Genomic DNA, 19647 nt, shown 5'->3' on the forward strand with positions numbered 1-19647 from the left:
AAACTATCGTATTTCTTTAAATATACATTTTAAAGTGTGATCTTTACTGTATCTTTACCAAAATGTGTGTGTGTGTGTGTGTGTGTGTGTGTGTGTGTGTGTGTGTGTGGCACCAAATCTCTAGTATGCTTGTCTTTAATATGGAAGTTATCAAGAGCGGAAGTCAGTGAATGTTGCTGAAATTCACATTATAGACATTTCTTTTGGATACTGATGCTGAGCTAAGCTATTATCAGTTTTGCAAACATTTTGGTTAAAAGATTTCTGCACATATTGGAAAGATTCTGGAGGTGGAACTTTTTTTTGTATACTAGTAACTAACTATTATGGCTTTCTCTAGCTGCAAGTATGATCCAGTATTGCCTCATTTGTTTTTTTCTTGTTTGCAGTTGCTTCTGTGCCTTACTCTGAATAGCGTTTCCCACAAGCAGGTTAATAGGATGCAACACACAAAAAGGGCCAGTGAATCTGTTTGTTACAGTCTACTTACTAAAGCCGTGGCTACAATACTCCAGTGCTGAAGTCAGTGAAAAGGCTTGGATCATCCAAAATACAATCCAAGGAAAATGCAAGCTGATACAGCACAAAGATGCTTTGTTTAAGAATGGCAGAAATTTCCAGCAACTATCTGGAAAAAAAAAAAATGCAGGATGGGAGGGAATGTAATCAAATAACAAAACAAACCCAAACTAAAAGAGAATCTTTATAAACCAGCACAAGGACACTTTGTTTTTAAGTGCACACAATGAATTTTAAAGATCTTTGTTCAGAAGGGAAATAAAGTATTATGAAGGACTGACACATTTGATGGATGGATGGTTTCTGAAAAACCACATTATCAATTACTTTTTTCTTGTTTGGCTCTAGTCCAGCAATTTTTATTTGAACAGGCCACATGTTCGCATGGTTTTGATTGCAGGAAGTAACTGGTTGTTGTTAAAACTACTATTTCACTGATGGGCTTATCTCTTCCTCCCCCCACCCCTTTCTGATGGGACTTCGATATGAAAGGCACAGCTTCAGTTGTTATAAACAGAGTCAGGGATTGTTTGATAGACCCACCCGTGTTTTGCTTTCAGCCTTCCGTGGTACTATCTGGACAATGTATTCAGCTGCATTTCAGAAAACAAACACTTGAATTCAGCTTATTTCTTGTCCTCGACTTTGACAAGAGTTTTGATTTTTCAGACATTCATAGCTCTCATTAATCGAAGTTTGTTAGCAGAAAACAGTTATAAATATGATATTCTTTTTTTCTTTCCTTTTTTTTGTTTTGTTTTTACATAAGACTACTACCGTGTTTCCCCGAAAATAAGAGCTAATCAGACAATCAGCTCTAATGCGTCTTTTGGAGCTAAAATTAATATAAGACCGGGTATTATATTATCTTATATTATATTATAGATCAGGTCTTATATTACAATAAAATAAGACCAGGTCTTATATTAATTTTTGCTCCAAAAGACGCATTAGAGCTGATTGGCTAGGTCTTATTTTCGGGGAAACGCGGTATCTCAAATGAACCCTGCTGAGAAAAGTGATCTTTATGAGACAGTCAACCTAAAATGCGTCAAGAGTCTTCTCAAACAATATGGAGCTTTGTTCTTGCTTTCTTATTTTTCATCTAATCAAAATAAGTGTATCAGAACACTGTTTATTGGTCTAAATATAAGAAACGAAGCTAATTAAACTATATTATTATCAATTTTCCTCTGTAATTAAAGGAAGATTGGGGGACAGTTGTCAGAGGGCAGGAAATTATCTATGAAATCAAAAGTTGATAGTCATAGGGGTGCATGTGTGTCTGTGTCTCTGTGTCAGTATCTGCTAGTCAGGATAACTTCCTTTATGATTAGAGTTTTTGCATGTTACCATTCTTGAAACTTGGAAAATACTTCTAAATTCCCAGGGTAGCATGTTAAAATAGGCTCTGAATAGTTACTTGAGTATGGTTCCTAGTTCTTTATTTTAAACATTAATTTTATTGGTTATTCCTCTGCTGAGAATTAATCGATAAAAAATAAAAACATGAGTTTAGAGAGTGGGTCATTTGATTATTCATTAGAACATGTAAACAATTTGAATGAACTAGGATTTAATCTTGTTCAATAGAGGAAATATAAAATTAGCCACTATTTGTTGACTCACTGGTTCCTATCAAAATTCCTCTAAAGAAGATTCCTCAGCATAGAGAAATATATAAAATGTATTACTAACCACAGCTTATTCCATGAAAACAAACACACAAAAAACCTTCTAGAGAAACAGTGCAGGGTTTGAATCTTACTCTGCAATTTGCAGGTTGCGTGAATTTATGCAAGTTAGGGAACCTGTCCAAGAATCCATGGATTTATGTTTAAAATGAAGATGAGACAGAGTATTAATATGACAGTGTTTGGCATACTCAGTAAAAGTTAGTTACCAATGGGGTTGATTGCATGCAACCTCTCTGTGGGATAAATACAAGTCCTTCCTAGGATATAACAGAAGGCCATGAGTCAAGCAAGGTTCATAATAGAAATCAGAGGCTTTCCAACACCCTAAGTCTTGATACTGAAAATGTTAAAAACAAAATTATACACCCCTTTTTATCACTATTTAAATTTCCGGTTGAACTGACTAGTGAATATTTTATTTGGCAATTCTTCCTCTCTAAGCTATGACTGTATATATTTGGTTTTAATAATTAGGAAAGTTCTAGTTGTGCATGCAGTAGCTTTACAGATAATAAAAATTTAATTAAACTTACTTTGATGCAACTTTGATTATAAAATTTCCTAAGCATTGCATAAATAATTCAAAAATGTATGTGACTAACATACTTCATTCAAGAAAAGGGAATTTTCAAAAGCTTAGTGTTAAATATGGTTGGTTGTATTAGGCTATTGTAAACATTCTAGAACTGATAGAAAATGTACTGTTAACATATCTTTTGCCAGTACAGTTATTACTATGTAGCATTTTTATAGCTTAAAGTAGATTTCTGAATCTAATTTTTACAACATGATTCACATTTACTGTTTTGGGAGCAAGTTGTTAGAGAACATTCATTGCTTTATAGAAATCTATATGTTTATAAATACAATTTGCAATAAATATTTGACAATTCTTTATTTTACATTTTCAATGTCTTATTAAATTATATTTACATGTGACAATTACCATCATAATAAATCATTTTCTACATGATTAATTATATATCTTACAATTTTTGAAGAATATAAAATACTCCAAGGACAAAAAAACAAACTATTTCCTTTCAAGAAAATATAAGTGCCAAATTTCTTAAGCCTGCAAAGGAAAAAGAGTCTATGCTGCTGTTTAAATCCTTGATGAACGTCATTCCTGGAGATTATCAGATTATTTCCAGCATGGTTTCCCTTTTTAAAAGCCTTAATTTCTTTTTAAATTATAAAAAGTGGATGAATTATACAAAGCGACTCAGTTTAGAGTACAAATAGAGAATGGAGAATGAGTAATTTCTGCATTTCTCTCTTTCATATATAGATGTTGCAAAAATTAGATTCGGAAATCAATCCTAAACTGTAAAACCATTACACAGTAGTAATGGTACTGGGAAAAGTGTGCAAACCACACTATTGGGATCTTTCCTACGAAATGGGGGGAGATGAGGGAAGGAGCGTTGCTAGACTGAACAGAGCTGGGTGGTGTCAATGATTAAGCAGTTCAAGGGGATGGAGATAACCAAAGCACAGGGATGGTTAATAGTCTACTTTCCTTGTTTGTCCTTCTGAGTTGTTGACTATCTCCATCACCCAAACCTTCAGTAAAAGTGCTCACCATACACAGTTTGTGTCAAGGGTACTTCAGAAGAAAGAGTAAAGAATGTCCTAAAGAGTAGCCTGGTGTGGAAAAGGGACAGATAAGTGGAAGGCATTGAATGGAGATCAAGCTTTCATCAGAAGCAAGAGATCACAGCCAGTGATGATTCAGAGAAATAGAGCCCCTCCAGAATCCCTAGAGCTACTAAGAAGGACGTTGGGTCTCTGACTGAAGGACATGGGTTGATAATGAATCATTCCTGTGGAAAGTTTTAAGAGTAAAGAATCCAGCCAGCTGGAAGTTGAGGGTTTCCAATTAGCTGACATATGAGTTATACTGATAATACCATTTTTTATATATTTTCTAACTGTATATATATTTAGGATATTTGTTATTATATATGGCTATACATATAAATTCAGATTATAGAGTTGATGTCTACCTAGATGTATACAGAGGAGTCAGATCAGTCACTTTTCTCTGTGTTACAGTTTTCACATCTCTAAGATGGTTGCAATACTTGCTCTCCCTACCTAACAGGGTTTTGTAAGGAAAGAAGAGGCAAGTAGAAATACTTTGTGAAGCACAAAGCATTATAATTGATGTAAGTCATTAAAAGGAAGCTCTAGTGGAGTGGAAAGAAATGGAATCTAGAAACCCAGCTTTGATTTCCAACTTCTTTGCTTACAAGTTGCATAATCTTCAAGAGGTCATTGGTTTTTCTGAACATCCATTTCATATTCTATAAAACGGGGATTTTAATACACATCTTTCTTGTCTCTTGGTGCCTTTACATTTTACCAGATGTTATAATATGTGACAGCACTATATAAACACTTGTGGTCCATATAGATATAAGGCATCAAATGGTCTCTTTTGTGAACATATTTAATAAAAAATCTGTAATAAAAGCATTCACTTCTTGTTCTATATAAAACCAAGCAGTGGAAGCAGGGGTTGTGTCCATGAATGAAAATTTCCCAGAATATTATAGTCTTTTCTAAAAAGTAGTAGTTCACTGGACTAGATATTACCCTGTGAATGATGGCTCATTCACACTATTTTTCAAGGGTTTATATTAAAGGAAGTCATGTGATTTACCAGAATTGTTGCAGGCTACATAACACTGAGGACAAGTCTTGAATTAAATTATAGCAGTGGCAACCCGCACCTAACATCAAGACTATAGATACTTATAGTTCTGATCACTTTCTAAGACGACTAATCAATTTCCAACAAAATGTGCCTGCTTCTACTTTCCCCAAATAATATTCATTCCAGGGTTCATTTCTTTAGATGTATTAAAAAGGAGGAAAGAAAAAAGTGATCAAGTTTAACAGATGATCTTGAATCAAAATTCATTCTCCATGACCAATGCAACCCTTAAATTATAAAATTAAACATTTTCAGAGCTGCAAATATTTGCAGTTAGTGGAAGTGAACTTAGAGATCACACCTCTTTTATGGGTGAGACATCGTGTGGACGAAGTCAGAAAGTTTAAGGGAATAACCAAAGTGAGCCCCCGTCCCGGGGAAAATAATACTGGACTTACACAAATTATTTTCTCGTGCAAAGCAGTGTGGTATCTAGTTATACCTTCCTACACCTACCCCATTCCCATGCCACCCATTTCAGAAAGTAAATACCCAGTTTTTCTCCTGTAATATCTGCTTTGCAGGCTGTTGTGATAGTTAGCAGGAGTGGGAACCAGTGTGAAGGCATGGAGAGAGCAGCTGAATAGGTGTGAACCCTGCTGGTATTGGAAAGTTAAGGACCAGAGCTTAAGCGCCATCCATCTCTCTTGAACTGAGTTTATCACACATTCAGAGACTCAGAGGTTGGGGGCTGGAGGGAGGGAGGGAGCCAGGTTTGCTCCCTGCAGCTCTGGGAATCCTCAGGTGCAGCGTTTGCCCAGTAGCAGCTGCAACAGAGTCGTCTCCCTGATTCAGCCTCCACCTCCATTGAAACAATAAAACATCTGCTTGAAAAGGAGTAAACCATGCAGGTAAGTTGGGTGGTGCTTACATTGCATACTTTAATTGACTACCCACTGGTGGTTTTATACAGGGATGAAAAAAGCAGGTAGGAGAAGTTCTCTCTGCTTCAGTACTGGCAAGCTATATAACATCAGGCAAGTAACCTCTTCCTGAGCTTCAGCTGATTAATCTTTGAAATGGGAATAATACCTTGTTTGCTTAAAGGCGGGGAAATGGAAAAGAAAAATCTTTTAAAGGTCCTTTTTAAGTTCAAGGAAAGTAAAGACAACAAGAGTTTTTCTCCAGCAAGAGGGTCATTTTAATAGTGTATTACTTAAATATGGTTTGTTTTATGCTTGGAGTATAAAAACTTCACATATCCTTTAAAATATTCAGACAATTAATTTGTTCAGACGAGCTAGAAGCCCTGGATCTCTCTCAGACACTCAGGATGATTGCTGACATAGGTGTGACTATTGAAGACAGGGGTCCTATACAGACCTTTATCAACCTCACTCACTCAGCCATTTATCCCAAAGCACCTCATTACCGTGTTTCCCTGAATATAAGACCTAACCAGACAATCAACTCTAATGCGTCTTTTGGAGCAAAAATTAATATAAAAATTGATATTAAAGACCCGGTCTTATTTTACTAAAATATTTTACTATTTTATTATAGTAAAATAAGACCGGGTCTTTAATATCATATCATATCATACTAGGTCTTACATTAATTTTTGCTCCAAAAGACGCATTAGAGTTGATTGTCCGGCTAGGTCTTATTTTCAGGGTAACATGGTAGTGCCAGGATAAGAAAGCCCCAGAAGGGGATGCTTATCTTCCACCAAGAGTCCTTTCAGAATGAGAAAGACCCACAAGTCCCTGTCTTTGCAGCAGCAGATGCTGGACCCAGTCACCAGTATATTCTCCTGTTGACTTCATGGGGAGTTCTAGACAACACTCCACACCCCACAGTGTCTGCACCTCAACCCATGGGAAGGAAGAAAAAGGCCTCAGTGTTCCTTTTTGCCAACAGACTTAATTAGGGACTATCTCAAGGGGTTCAAACAAATGTAGCATTTTTAATAGAGTTCTTTCTTCCAGAAACCTCCTTAGTCCCTAGGTAAATTTGTCCACCCTACTCCTAAATCAAGCAGCTCCCACTGCCACCCCCCCGCAATAAAAAGCAATGGGTTTCCACTTGCCTTTTATCCATCAAGTTAAGAAGGGACATCCCAATAAAAAGACAGTTTGGCAATCTCCACCACTAAACATAGAGACAGCTGGCAAAGATAAGGCTCTGTCTCACCAGACAAGTTCAGAAATGTGGCACTCTCTTTGACATTGATACACTAAATCTTTTAAAATAAGGAGTATGCTATTCAGTTATGTCCATCTTCTCATAGAAGGGAGAGTGGTGACAAGTCAGTTACTGAGCAAGTCAATTGCTGATCTAGAAATGGATCGTGTGCTTGATTCTCTATGATCATTGCTGTTCTAGTTGTATGTTTAAAACACATCTTGACATTTCTGAATTGCATAGATGGCCTCTGTTCAAATTTAAATTTACCCATCACTTATTAGTAGGGATAGGCAGTGGTAGTATCATAGGAACGTGTGCCTCCAAAATCTTCATCAGCTACCTCAAATAAAAATAATAGATATTCTTTAACATGGAAATTGATGTTTTCTTAATCTTAGGCTAAGTGTGAATAAGGTCACTTATAAACCACACACATATTTGTAATGATCCTATCACTCTCTGCTTATAATCTTTCCTCCCTCCACAATGGCTTTCCATTACACTCAGAATAAAAAATGAATGCCTTTATCAGGTGTAAGAAGTTCCATGTGATTTGGACCTGCAGATATGGCCATGACCTGATCTTACACTATTTTTACCTAGACACACACCAGTCTTTTAAAAATCCTTACCTTTACCAACACTTCCCTAGATGGGACCTTTGTAGCCACCTGAAATTTGCGTCTCAGTGATTTCTGCCATGGCTGGCTCTTTCTTGGCACTCAGGCCTCTGCTTAACTGTCACCTCTTCTGGGAAGCTTTCCACCACCTCCCATCTACACGAGTTCCACCACTCTAGTCACCCCAACGCCGCTTTATATCTCTTCATAGCACATACTACCACCTTTATACTATGCTGCTACTTGTTCAACTGTTTGTCTACCTTCCTCGATCAGAATATAAGCCCAAGGAAGAGACTTTGCTTATGCTGTTTACTGTATCATTCTGAGTCCAATTAGAAGGAAAAGCACACAGTAATTGGAACAAGGAAAGTTTAATATAAACAATTATTAACTATGACAAGAAATGGAACTAAACAAGGATTGGTGAGTAAGAGGTAGAGAGAATCCTAAAGAATATAGAACTAGCAGATATAAAGAGCAGCTGCTACACCTAGGGCTGAGATCAGAATCCGGAAAGAGCCTCCCCAAGACCTACACATACCCTATGGCTGAAATCCAGATCTGGTTTGACGGTCAGGTGGACCCTGCTGGAAATTTGCCTTCTGGAACGTCCCAGATATCCACTCTCCAGAACTCACTGGAAATCTGTCCCCTGGGGTGCCAGGGAAAGCTGGGGTACCAGGAGTGTTCAGGGAGATGTCTCATCAGAGGCACTCAACTCCAAAATCCCTTAGGGAAGCTGTTTGCTGCAAGTTGCTACTAATGGCCGCCTGTGCTGTAGGAACCTGCCTGGCTTGCATACTAGAACGAGGAAGCATAACCCTTCCCTCTTATAATGTCTCCAGCACCCTGTATCGACAAATCTTTGGTACCAATTGGCAGAGGAAACTATTTAAAAGGCCCAGATCCATTTTCACACAGCAGGCAAAGAGGATATATTTGGAGCTGAAAGACAATACATTAAAAAAATAGCCACATTTACTGCTAAATTCCCTTATCCTGGCACATATCAAGTGCTCAATAGATATCCTATGGAAGAATAAATGATTTATAACATATCACCTAAGTGAAAACAATGGGATTGCTTGCATATATCCTTTAAAATAGGAATCACCAGGCCTAGCTTCTAACAGGAATGCTATTGCTGAGCCCACCCACATGAAAATTCTGGAGCTCTCCACTGGTAGGGATAAGACAAGCCTCAAGTGACTTCACATCTTGGCTCATCAGTTTGTGAGAAGCACAATGAAAGAAGCAGAAGCAGAGAGCAGAAGAGACAAAAGCAGCCATGAGCTCCATTCACTTTCTGTGTTGAGCCCCAGGCTGAGCCACTGGTTGCTTCACTTGACATCTTTCTGAGACATCACTGTGAATTATATAGATCTGCTGTGGAGGCAAAATGTGAAACATCCAAGGGCTGTATTTTAAAACTGTACTTAATAAAAAATAAACATCCTGATTTCTCTAGCCACTCTTCTGTTGACACCAACTGTAGAGAGAATTTAGGAGAAATGTTCCTGCTACAAGCTATTTGATATCTCCTAACAGAGCAAAGTTTTTCCCTATATCCATGACCCATTCAATAGCTCTTCAGGTTCTGTTATTAGGAGTCTCATTCCCTCCTGCGAAGTGGCTGCACAGAATTTCAAGAAGTATGGCCCAAATAATGTGGAAGCTTTCTCTATTGACACAACATGGTGTTCACTCATAATGCCATCAACAAACATTTACTGAGTGCCAACTATGTGCCAAACATCATTCTAAGTATTTGGAGTGCAGCCATGAACACAACCATGTCCATCTTCTCATGGAACTTGCTAACATTCTGTCTAGAACAGATAACATGGACCTTCCTACAGAGGCACTGTGGGTGATTTAACAAATTATTGAAAAGCTCCAGTGGGAGCAAATAACCAACACTGGAATAAAATGTGGTCTTTGCTGGTGTTCTTAATAAATTCACTGTCCTAGTGTAGAAATGATAACACTCAAGTCTTCTACCTTTTGGTTCTTGGGAATGTTTCAAAACAGTGCTGTCCAAAGGAAATATGTAAGCCACATAAAGTAACTTAAAATGTTCTAGTATTGGAAGTAAAAAGAAAGACAAAATTAATTTATTTTGTTTAATCGATTACATTCAAAATATTAGAAGTTTTCAACATGTAATCATTAAAAATTATTGAGCTATTTCACTTGGCTTTTTTTGTACTAACTCTTCAAAATTAGTCTATAGGTACTTAATAGCACATTTCATTTTGGACTGGCCACATTTCAGCCATGTGTGGGGATTGGACTGAGGAGGTACAGAAAACTGACCACAGAGTCCTCCATCTTCTTACTTTGGGGATGGAGGAGAAGATATTTGCTTAATTGAAACATTCTGTGAACTCTATTTACAGGATTTTAGTAAAAAAAGAAAAAAAAGAGGAAGGTGATGACCATCATAGCCCTCCTTTGCCCCAGCCATCCACAGTGCCCAACACAGAAAGGCCCATAGAATGTGCTAAGTTGGATATGAAGTCATTGTTTGATTTGTCCACTGAGGCAAGAAGTGTCGTTAAGAACGGGGCAGGAAGGTGGGGGAGGACTTGGTGACAAGAACAGCCGACCCAGGGCAGGCAGCACACCTCCATCCTTAGTCCTCATCCAGCAGGGAGCAGCTCCTGGGTCTTAACCGGAGGCCATGCGGCTCGCACCCCTAGATTAGGCAAAGGACACTCAGAAATAAACGTCCAAAACCCAGACCCTTAAATTAGCCAAACCCCTTTGACTTTTGTCGTTTTCCAAATCCCTCCCTCCCTCAAAGCTTAGAGGTTCACTGGGAAAGGGTGTGAGCGGCATGTCCTCCCCTTAAACCAGGAGGGGCTCCCAGCTGGATGAGGACTAAGGGTGGAGGTGCTGCCTGCCCTGGGTCGCCTGTTCTTGCCACCAAGTCCTCCCCCATCTCCTTAGTCCCTTCCCTAAGGATGCCTTAACTCCCTAACCTCTCCGCCCCCCCAATCTCTGCCGCCGGACATCCCCCACCTTCCCAGCCCTTGTCTCCGTGGTGGCCGACCCGCCATCTCTCGTGGCACGCGTGGCCCCTGCCCATTTCATCCGCGACAAGCTGGACTTGTTCCTCCAAAAAGAGGGCAAAAGAGGAACAGTCTTTTTCTCACTGAACAGGGGGAAGGAGCATCTTGGGGCGCACAGGGGCGTTTTCTTCTTAGTGCCGGGGCTGGCACCCAGTTGACACTGCTTTAGTGTGGACCCATTGACAGTCTACGGGGTGAGGATGGCCCCCTCGACAAAGTTTCTTTGGGAATCCGGCGACCCCTGCCCTGGGCCTACAGCCCCTCCCGTATACTCCACTGTTAACGCCCGCACGACCCCGGGGCGCAGCGTCTTGGGGCGCTTCTTTGAGAAGAGTTGCTTGCGGGAGGCGGTTCCGCTTCGGGGTTAAATGGCAATCACAGCCCTCACGGGGCTCAAAGGCCCCCCCGCCCCCCGCTCCGGTCAGCGTCTCGCAGCTCTGTCTCCGGCTCTAAACAAGAACAGGGTCCCGAGTCCGCGTTCACACGGAAAATTATGCCGGCTCCAGCCGCGCGTAAAATTGATGTGAACTGAACGAAGTGGGATCGGCCTGATCCTCCCTCTCTTGTCTCAACAGGGGTTTCGGCGCGTTACACAAGGCCGAGCTTGTCTCTTTAAGGAGACATTGGACCCTAATTAGTCCGCATTCCTGGCGCGGCCGCGGAGCAAGGGGCCGAGGTGTTTGGGTTGGAGGGGGGTGGGTGGGAGGACCAGACTCAGAAGGAGATTTTCTGACTAGTCTCCAGTCTCACCGCCCCCTCCACCCTCTTTATTTTGCCGCCACCACTGCCACCAACACCCAGTTCTGAAGAGGCAGCCAGGGCGGCAGCAACAGCAGCAGCAGCCGCCGCCGCTTCTCCCAGGCCCACGTTACTTTGATTGACAGCTGAACAAATGTTTCTACGGTTCGAACGCTCGCGCTAAGGACCGTCAGCTCAGGCGTAGCTCCGCCTTGGGCGGGCCATCTCCGCTCCGCCTCCTCCAACCACATTACTTTCTGTTCATTGGTCCGAGCTACAGAGGACGCCCGGCCCCCACGTGGGTTCCAGCCCGACCGGCTCCTCCCCACTGGCTCGCCATTTGTCAGCAGTGAAATGATGGGCAGTAACACAGAACGGCGATTAATGTTCAGCCATCTCCGATTGGTTGCTGGAGACGCCTGCTGCGCCCGGGGTGGGCGGAGCGCTTGGAGAGTGCCCCAGAGCGGTCGCGTGGCCGGCCGGTGATTGTAGTCAATCTGGCCGAATCCTCAGTCGCGGTCGCCAGGGGCGCACTACATCTCCCGGGATGCTCCGCGGTCCCTCCACAGACGGTTGTGAATATGTATCAGAATGTTAATGATTAGCTGATGCTAAATTTGGTCAAAGAAGTCACCTACACAGAGCGTGTTGTTAGAGCTGTTCTGAGCGGGTGTTTTGGGCTGTTGGCTGCCGTCTTCCCCTTCTCACACACTTGTATATTATTTTGAGGTGGTGTTCACGGAGTTTGAAAGGGGAGAGAATTAAAAAAAAAAGCCGCAAGCGTTTCACTCTCTTATTTTTATAATCCCCTTCAATTTGGGGTTAAAAAAAAGACAAGAAAACAGGAAGGAAGAAAAATAAGGAAATGATGTGGTAAAAGAAGCTAAAAGGTGCCTTTTAAAAAATCGTTGCTGTGAAGTGAAAAAAATCTCCAGAGAAACCAAAAAGCACCGCCGAGACCTCTTCCGAACCAAAGGAGTTTGTGTTTGCTTTTAGGAAAGAAGAGAGAGATCATTCATTCGGAGGAATACCAACCAATTAAAAGACAAATAAAAAAAGTTTGGAGTGGGACGCCGAGCGAGCGAGAGCAGGCGAGCGGCGTTGCCGGCGGGCGCTGGGGCGCGGAGCTAGCACTTTCCCGGCCTGGGTGAGCTGCGCGGACGCGGCGCCGGGTTCGGCAGACGCGCCTCGGCGGAGCGAACGTCGGAGCGTTGCCGCGGGAGACGCGCGCCGGACAATGCCCGCGGCGGGCCAGTGACGCCCGCGGGGAATGCGGAGCGGGCCGGCTGCCCGCACCCAGCCGCCGCCGCCGCGCGTTCCTGCCGCCAGCGTCACGCGAGACCCGGCGGGGGCCGGGACCGCCCGAGCCGCCCCTCGGACCCGGCCGGCCGCCACCGCCGCTGCCTCCTCCTCGGGGCCATTAAAACAAATGAGCCGCGCGCCTCTGCCCAGCGCAGCCAACTAAATCGGTTTGGATGATTCGCGATCTGAGCAAGATGTACCCGCAGACCAGACACCCGGTGAGTGCGGGCGGCGGGGCGCAGACTCGTCGGGTGCTGGGGGATTCCCCGCGTCGCCCCCTGCGCTCCGAGTTGTGTCTTTGGCCGCAGAGGCGTGGAGGGCAGCTCCAACCCCGCGTCCCGCTCGTGGAGCTGACGGTCCGCCCCCCCCGCCCCCCGGCGCGGTTGCACTCTTTGAGATGGGGTGCGGAGAGGCAATTGAGTTGTAGCCATTTTCTTATTGTTGTCTTTGAAGCCCTTGGAAGCCGCGCGGAGCCGTTAGCCGTCCCCGCTCTGCGACTCCTCGGGGGGGTGGGGTGGCAAGCGATGAAAGAGGCGCGACTCCGCGCCGGGGCGGGGAGGGCGCCCTCGGCGGCGGCGCGGCTGGTCCGGCGGCGGCTGGGGAGTGCGAGTTGCCGGCCCCTTGCGCCGCGGGCTCCAGGGACACGCGAGCCAGCCAGCCAGCCGTCCGGCCGAAGAGGGTGGAGGCCGCGTGCCGCCTCCCCCCAATCTGACCACGGCCCGACGCCATGGCGCGAGTCCCCCCGACGGCCCAGTTTCGATTCCGGGTGGGGAGGGAGTGGGCTCGCCGCGCCCTGGGAGGAGAGCGGGGTCTCGAACCCGTGGGTCCCGGGGATGGTAGGAGGACGCGGGGGCCCGGGGCCACCCCGAAACCAGTTCCTGCCGGCCTGTGCGGCGAGGTGGGGTGGCAGGAGGAGAGTTTTCGTCGCTCTTTGCCGGTCTGCATTGACCCCCCCTTCCCCCGCTAGCTCCTCGCGGTATGTTTTCTCTATCTCCTTGCCTCGCTGTGATGTGGGCTAATTAAATATTTTATTGTTCTTTAGGCACCGCATCAGCCTGCTCAACCCTTTAAATTTACAATTTCCGAGTCCTGTGATCGGATTAAGGAAGAGTTTCAGTTTTTACAGGCTCAATACCACAGGTAACGATATTGACTTTAGCTGATCCTCTTGTTTGCTTAGCTCTTGCCCCCCCAACAACCCCCCCGTTTTTTGTTTTTGTTTTTGTTTTGGCCACCACAAAGGTGTTACCATTTTTCTTTGTGGGCAGAAAGGGCAAGTCGAGGCCTGTTTTTCTTGGGCAGGTGTAAAGAAATTAACCATTCCTCCCTTCTCCCGTAAATTAAAAAGGGAAAAAAAAAAGGCAGGCAGAACAATCGAAACTGAGGAAGACTACGAAAATGCTGAGGCCAAACTTTCGATATTGATTTATTGGGGCCAGGAGAATGGAAGGTTGGCAAGGGAAGATTCTGGGGCCTTTTGACTTCTTTGGTTCTTTATTACTACGGGCTTGATTCCTTCTCACTTCTTTCTGCCATTCCATTGAAATACAAGAGCTGCGAACCCTGGGAAGTCGCAAGTGAGCGGTTTCATTACTTTTATGCTGAAAAAAATGCTTTTGTTTTAGGAACGATCGTTAGGCTTAGAGTGCTTTTGAAATATTTTTCTTTCGTTGGCCTTTTAATGACGTGTAGTTTTTATTTCATAAATGCAAGAACCAAAACAAGCCACTGAACCCAATCCACACTTTGCCCCTGGGTGGTGGTATTCAACTTGTCTCTGTTTTGGAGGGAAAAAATGAGACATCATTCATAAGCTGTGCTTGATTCATATTTTCATTAGTCTCTTCGTGGAACATTAAAGAAAAAAAACTCCCTTGTGACATTTTGGGGGACTTGGTTGTGTTTGGATATGTAGACATTATTGATTTTGTTGTTCTTGTTTTATTAAGTGAATTTAGTGAATATTCATTTCTGGATGAGTTTCCGGAATTAAATTGGCTAGAGGGTTTCTTTTTTCTTTAAACAAACAAAACCCCACATTTGATCCTTATTGAAAGGGCAAGTCTAGGCTGGTTCCAATCACCCCTTTTCCCCCCCGTTTCTCCTTCAATAATGAGGGTGGTGTTTAAAACAGTTGATTAGGCATTTTGTAGGTGATGATTTAGAAGAGGGAAATAATGTGTGTTTAATTTACATTTGAAGGATGTAAGTCAAGATCTGTGTTGTACTTAGATTTCTTTATGTCTTGAACAGCCTGAAGCTGGAATGTGAGAAACTCGCCAGTGAGAAGACTGAGATGCAGCGGCATTATGTCATGGTAAGAAAACTGTGTCATAGATTCATAGTGTCTATTAGTTGGGGATACGAAAAGCAAGAATACGTTCATATTGCTGGAGGCTGTGGGATAGATCACAGTCAGTGCCAGTGCAGTTGAGGTTGTGAGAATGTGACCATTAGCAACCTGTAATTCTAGGATGTTATAACTTGCCTGTGACAACCAGCTTTGATAAGAATTTTCAAAAAGTTCAGCTACGTGGGGTATAATTTTCTGTGCTTTGTTTTTACAGATTGAAAAAAAAGCACAAAACCTCATTTATGTTTTGTTTAGAGCCACAAGCAAAATATCTTTGTGTTAGTGGTTTTCTTTGTTGTTTTATTGCTCTTGCTCTAAACCATTTTAACCAATTTTTCTGGAAACTTAAAATTTCAATGGGTTTTATTTCTTTAAAGATGGGTATTATTATATTATTATACTGATTATTATATTATACTGATGGCTAACAAAAAGACACCAGAAACCTATTTAAAATTGCCCTCACTCTTTATGTTACTAGCGCCTGTGTATTTGTGTATTTTCAATTTCTATAGTGTTACATTGGTTTGAGGAGTGTTGTCTCCTGTATAAACTCATTTGTTCTAACAGAATTTCTATAATGCCAGTTACACTACATGTTCAAAAAAAATCAGATCTGCATTTTCAGAAGTATTACCAAGCATATTTTTATGCTTGTTCATAAAGGCTCCGGAGTAGCTCATTCATTTCCTGTCAGGCCTTTCCCCTTTGACTGTATGAACATTAGCAGTACACTGAAAATGAGAAACTGAACTCGGAGGTAGCATCACTTTTTGGAACAGTTCTTTCAAAGCATCAGCATTTGTATGAGACACATTTTTGCCATTAACTTGCTCGCTGTGCCCAGGAATTAGTCCATATGCTACCCTGTTTTCATGAGATCTTTTTCATTTACCTGCTTCTGATGTACAAAGACAACTGGAGATGTTAAGAATGTTCTGTTTGAACTTGATTTTCTTAGTTTTGTGAGTTATTCTCTTAGAGTCTGTCTTAAGGTTGCTAGTTTTAGGCTAACGGTAGTGGTACAATGTACCTCCTGATTTAACAGCAGAGGTATTATGGATATTGGGTTTAGGTGAGGCTTTTATGTTTTTTTTAAATATACTTGGGGGAATTTTGAACAAACAAGGGAAAAGATATGAAAGATATGAAATAATTGCTTTTCCTTCTTTGACAGTATTATGAAATGTCCTATGGGTTGAATATAGAAATGCACAAGCAGGTGAGTTATTTATTTCTTTATAACCATATTAAATGACAGTAATACAATGCACTTTAGAAAGAAAATTGTGTGTTTTGCGTTTTATTCTGTACGTTTATTTTGTGGCTACCTGTATTTTAAAAGACTAGTGGAGAGAATGCTATATTTTTACATGTGGTTCCCATCTTTTTTGCATAGTATCCTAATTTTTATGTTTTAAAAATGTGATTTAAAATGTCTCAGTGCATGTTCAACTTTGTACACTTTAAAAAAAGGATGCTAAATTTTAAAATAGCTCTTATTTTTCTTTTGATAGAGTTAATTTATGTATTTTGGGCATTACAAACTTATGAAAGAGCTTTTCTTGGAAAATATTAAAAAGGATAACTGTAAATTGTATGGAGCCTTCGTTGACTTGGTGCAAAAGAATGAATAGAGGGTCAGCTGGGAGGATCAAAATGAAATTTGTGGCACTAGAAAAGAAATTGATGTAAAATCCTTATGCTGGTCCCCGGAGCCTACTTAATTGGATCTTACCAGGCACTGTAACTGTTACTCCCCAAATTTGTACAAAGTAAATGAGCCTGAGAGGAGGATGTGATAAGGTCAACACTGGATCTTGAAATCTAGCAGTTAGTTCAGCCAAAAAAAAAAAAAAAAAGGATAATCATTAGTCAGAAAGCATTGAGAAGTATGATTCAAACAGCCTTTTTTTTGGACGGAGTCTGAATAAAATGGTTTAAGTTTCCAAGATAGAAAAATAACATATATATATAAAATATTATTTGGCAATAATAATTCCTCTAGGAGGCATTCATTTTTAGTGATCGCCTAGGGAAAGTACTTCAAGTCTGACTCAACCATTTCAGAGTAGGTGTGTATGTGTTTACCTGCTGGGAAAAGACAAGGGAAAACTTAATGCTTTTCATGTCTTATTACACTCATGGTGGAGGTCATTACCTTCTAAGTTTAAAAAATACGACCACATATTATTAGGCTTTTACTACTTATAATTCCTTTATGGATGTTCAGAATATACTCACCTAGTAGAACTTTAAAAGATGACTGTTAGATAATAAAAAAACAATTGGATAAGCAGTATTTGAAAAAGTTGGGGAAAAAATAAGTCATTACTTACATGGAGGATTGTCTATTTCAGATACTTTTTTTTAACTGTATTTATTTGGTTATGTCAATATTAACATTATAATATAGTTTGTTCTGTGTTAAAATTAAGTTTCTTAGTTTGGCATCTTTGCCATTTCTGTCTAGATTAGTAATGTAAATATCTCTTGCTTAAACAAAATCCATCCATTTATGGATGGACTTCCCTTAGCTCTCCCCTACAGGAATAAATTACATGAGAGAATGAGAGATACTGTTGGTTAGTTGTCCTTATTACATTTGTTTTTAGGCCTGGATCTTGTGCATGTCTTTTTTTTTTTTTTTTTTTGTTTGTCCTTACCCCACCACCCAAGATTAATTGGGGTCTTTTTAAAGATTGGACCAGATAATTAATGTCCCATAATTTTTTACCCTGTATCTTATTTACCCTAACAGATCTCTTTATACCATTTACCGTTCTGAGAGGCACAGCGTTTGTAGTATTTGACTGTATTTTTTTGGGGGGGTGGGGGGAGGCTGTATGGGAGATCTCTTAATTTTCCACATTTTATACCTCTGTAATTCTGTCATCTTGTCCTACTGACTTCAAATACCATCTATTTAAAATTGAGAATGGAGTACATTTTCCCTTTTTTTTCTTGCTTTTAAATTCAATCATATCAAGAATCCTGAGGGCAGTTTATCACATTATGAAATATAGACAGGCCTGAAAACCACCTACTTATTATATTTTCTTTTTTTTACCCCTTAAGCACAGAGGCATATCTGTCTTTATTTGTTTTCCTAGGCAGACAGCCTTGGTTCTTCTTGGCCTCTCTTCCAGATGCACTTGCTGGATACCCTCGTAATGGAAAGCAGCAATAATGCAGGGAAGTTGCCCTGCAGCATAATTGGGTCTCATTCTCAAGATCGGGTTAGGCTTATTCACTTATTAGATTTGTGTCTCTGAAGGGTTCAAGAGTAGGAGTCCCCGGAGTCCTTGGAAGTACCCTAGTAATTGGTGGCCCTGATATTTGAAACCTTTGTGTATTTTTTGGTTAATGCTCCTGTTCTTCTTGGCTGCTGCCAGCCACAGCGTATTTATTTTTAGAGAAATTTTTCATTGGAACAGAAAATGATGGCTGTGATGGAGTCATGACTCTGTGACTTAGCAAATTGATAAAAGGATAAAAAGCACAGAGCAGTGACAAACAGGGTCAGGGTCCGGTATTATGGCCCCTCCCCTTTCTGCATGATGCTTATCGTCAGTCACCCTGTGTTGATTCTGATAGAGGACTATAAAGCGAAACCTTTGGGGAATTTGTCATTCTGAAATGAAAGCTAATGTAATTAGTACCAATTAAAGTACATTTAGTAAATTGGATTTAATCTTAATTAAGCCTGCAGAATGTTGCCAATTTTTAACAATTATGTTTGAGAACATAATTAATTTAAATTTTGGTAACTGAGTAAATAGCATTAGTCTGGTAGAATTAGTTGATTTTTTTTTTTTTTTTTAAAGGAGAACTCGGTGACATGACATGGAATTAGAGCATAAAATAGGAATCTAATTTTTGGTAATCTTTAGTAGGATCGATAGAGCTCAGCAGATGAAGCTGGAAAAAAAACCCAGAAAAGTTAAAGACAGGAGTGTTTTAGGCTATAGTGTGAACTGGTGCTTCACCACTGTCTTAAGTTCTAGCATGAAAGTGAAGATGACAAATGGGACATGGTTAGAAGGCATATGTTTTACTGTGATGTCTTTATAAGGGAATTTTTGAAAATGAAAGAACATTGGCCTTTATTCCCTAAGGATTTCCCTAAGTGTGGGGTTTTTGTTTTTTGTTTGGATGGGATAGTTGACCCACCATTTACTTGCTACTTTTTTTGCTGATTGTTCCCGCTTTATAAATACAGAGTGGCTTCTAAATGGGTCAGTGACCGTGGGCAGAACAGGGTGATGCATGCATTTGATAACATTGCTAAACGCTGCTTGTTCCCAGCCTTCACCTGTAATGCTGTAATTAAAGAAGACTGCCCTGATTTAATCTGACAGCAGTAGTTACCACTTTAAAAAGTGAATATTGGATGTAGATTAGGAGTAATAGGTAGTATGTGAATTCATCCAATGTGAACTGTAAATGGAGGTGAACATAACACATTTCGAGAACATCTCATGATTACCTC

The 19647-nt window shown here is 41.2% G+C and overlaps 1 protein-coding gene across 6 annotated transcripts in view; it reads left to right on the forward strand.

Annotated features, from left to right (window-relative positions):
- Positions 1-11948: 11948 nt before the first annotated feature.
- TLE4 (TLE family member 4, transcriptional corepressor) overlaps positions 11949-19647 on the forward strand; it is a 143343-nt gene continuing 135644 nt past the window's right edge. For 3 of the 6 annotated variants that reach the window (XM_033123120.1, XM_033123121.1, XM_033123123.1), the window contains exons 1-4: positions 13365-13568; positions 13845-13942; positions 15056-15119; positions 16333-16377. In XM_033123120.1, the coding sequence (XP_032979011.1) occupies positions 13530-13568; positions 13845-13942; positions 15056-15119; positions 16333-16377 (246 nt within the window). In that variant the 5' untranslated portion in view covers positions 13365-13529. Of the gene's footprint in view, positions 13021-13364; positions 13569-13844; positions 13943-15055; positions 15120-16332; positions 16378-19647 lie in introns of those variants that run through there. The other 3 variants (XM_033123118.1, XM_033123122.1, XM_033123119.1) reach the window with 2 other exon arrangements.

Source organism: Rhinolophus ferrumequinum, chromosome 12, assembly GCF_004115265.2.
Source record: "Rhinolophus ferrumequinum isolate MPI-CBG mRhiFer1 chromosome 12, mRhiFer1_v1.p, whole genome shotgun sequence".
In the NCBI taxonomy this organism is placed as follows: domain Eukaryota; kingdom Metazoa; phylum Chordata; class Mammalia; order Chiroptera; family Rhinolophidae; genus Rhinolophus; species Rhinolophus ferrumequinum.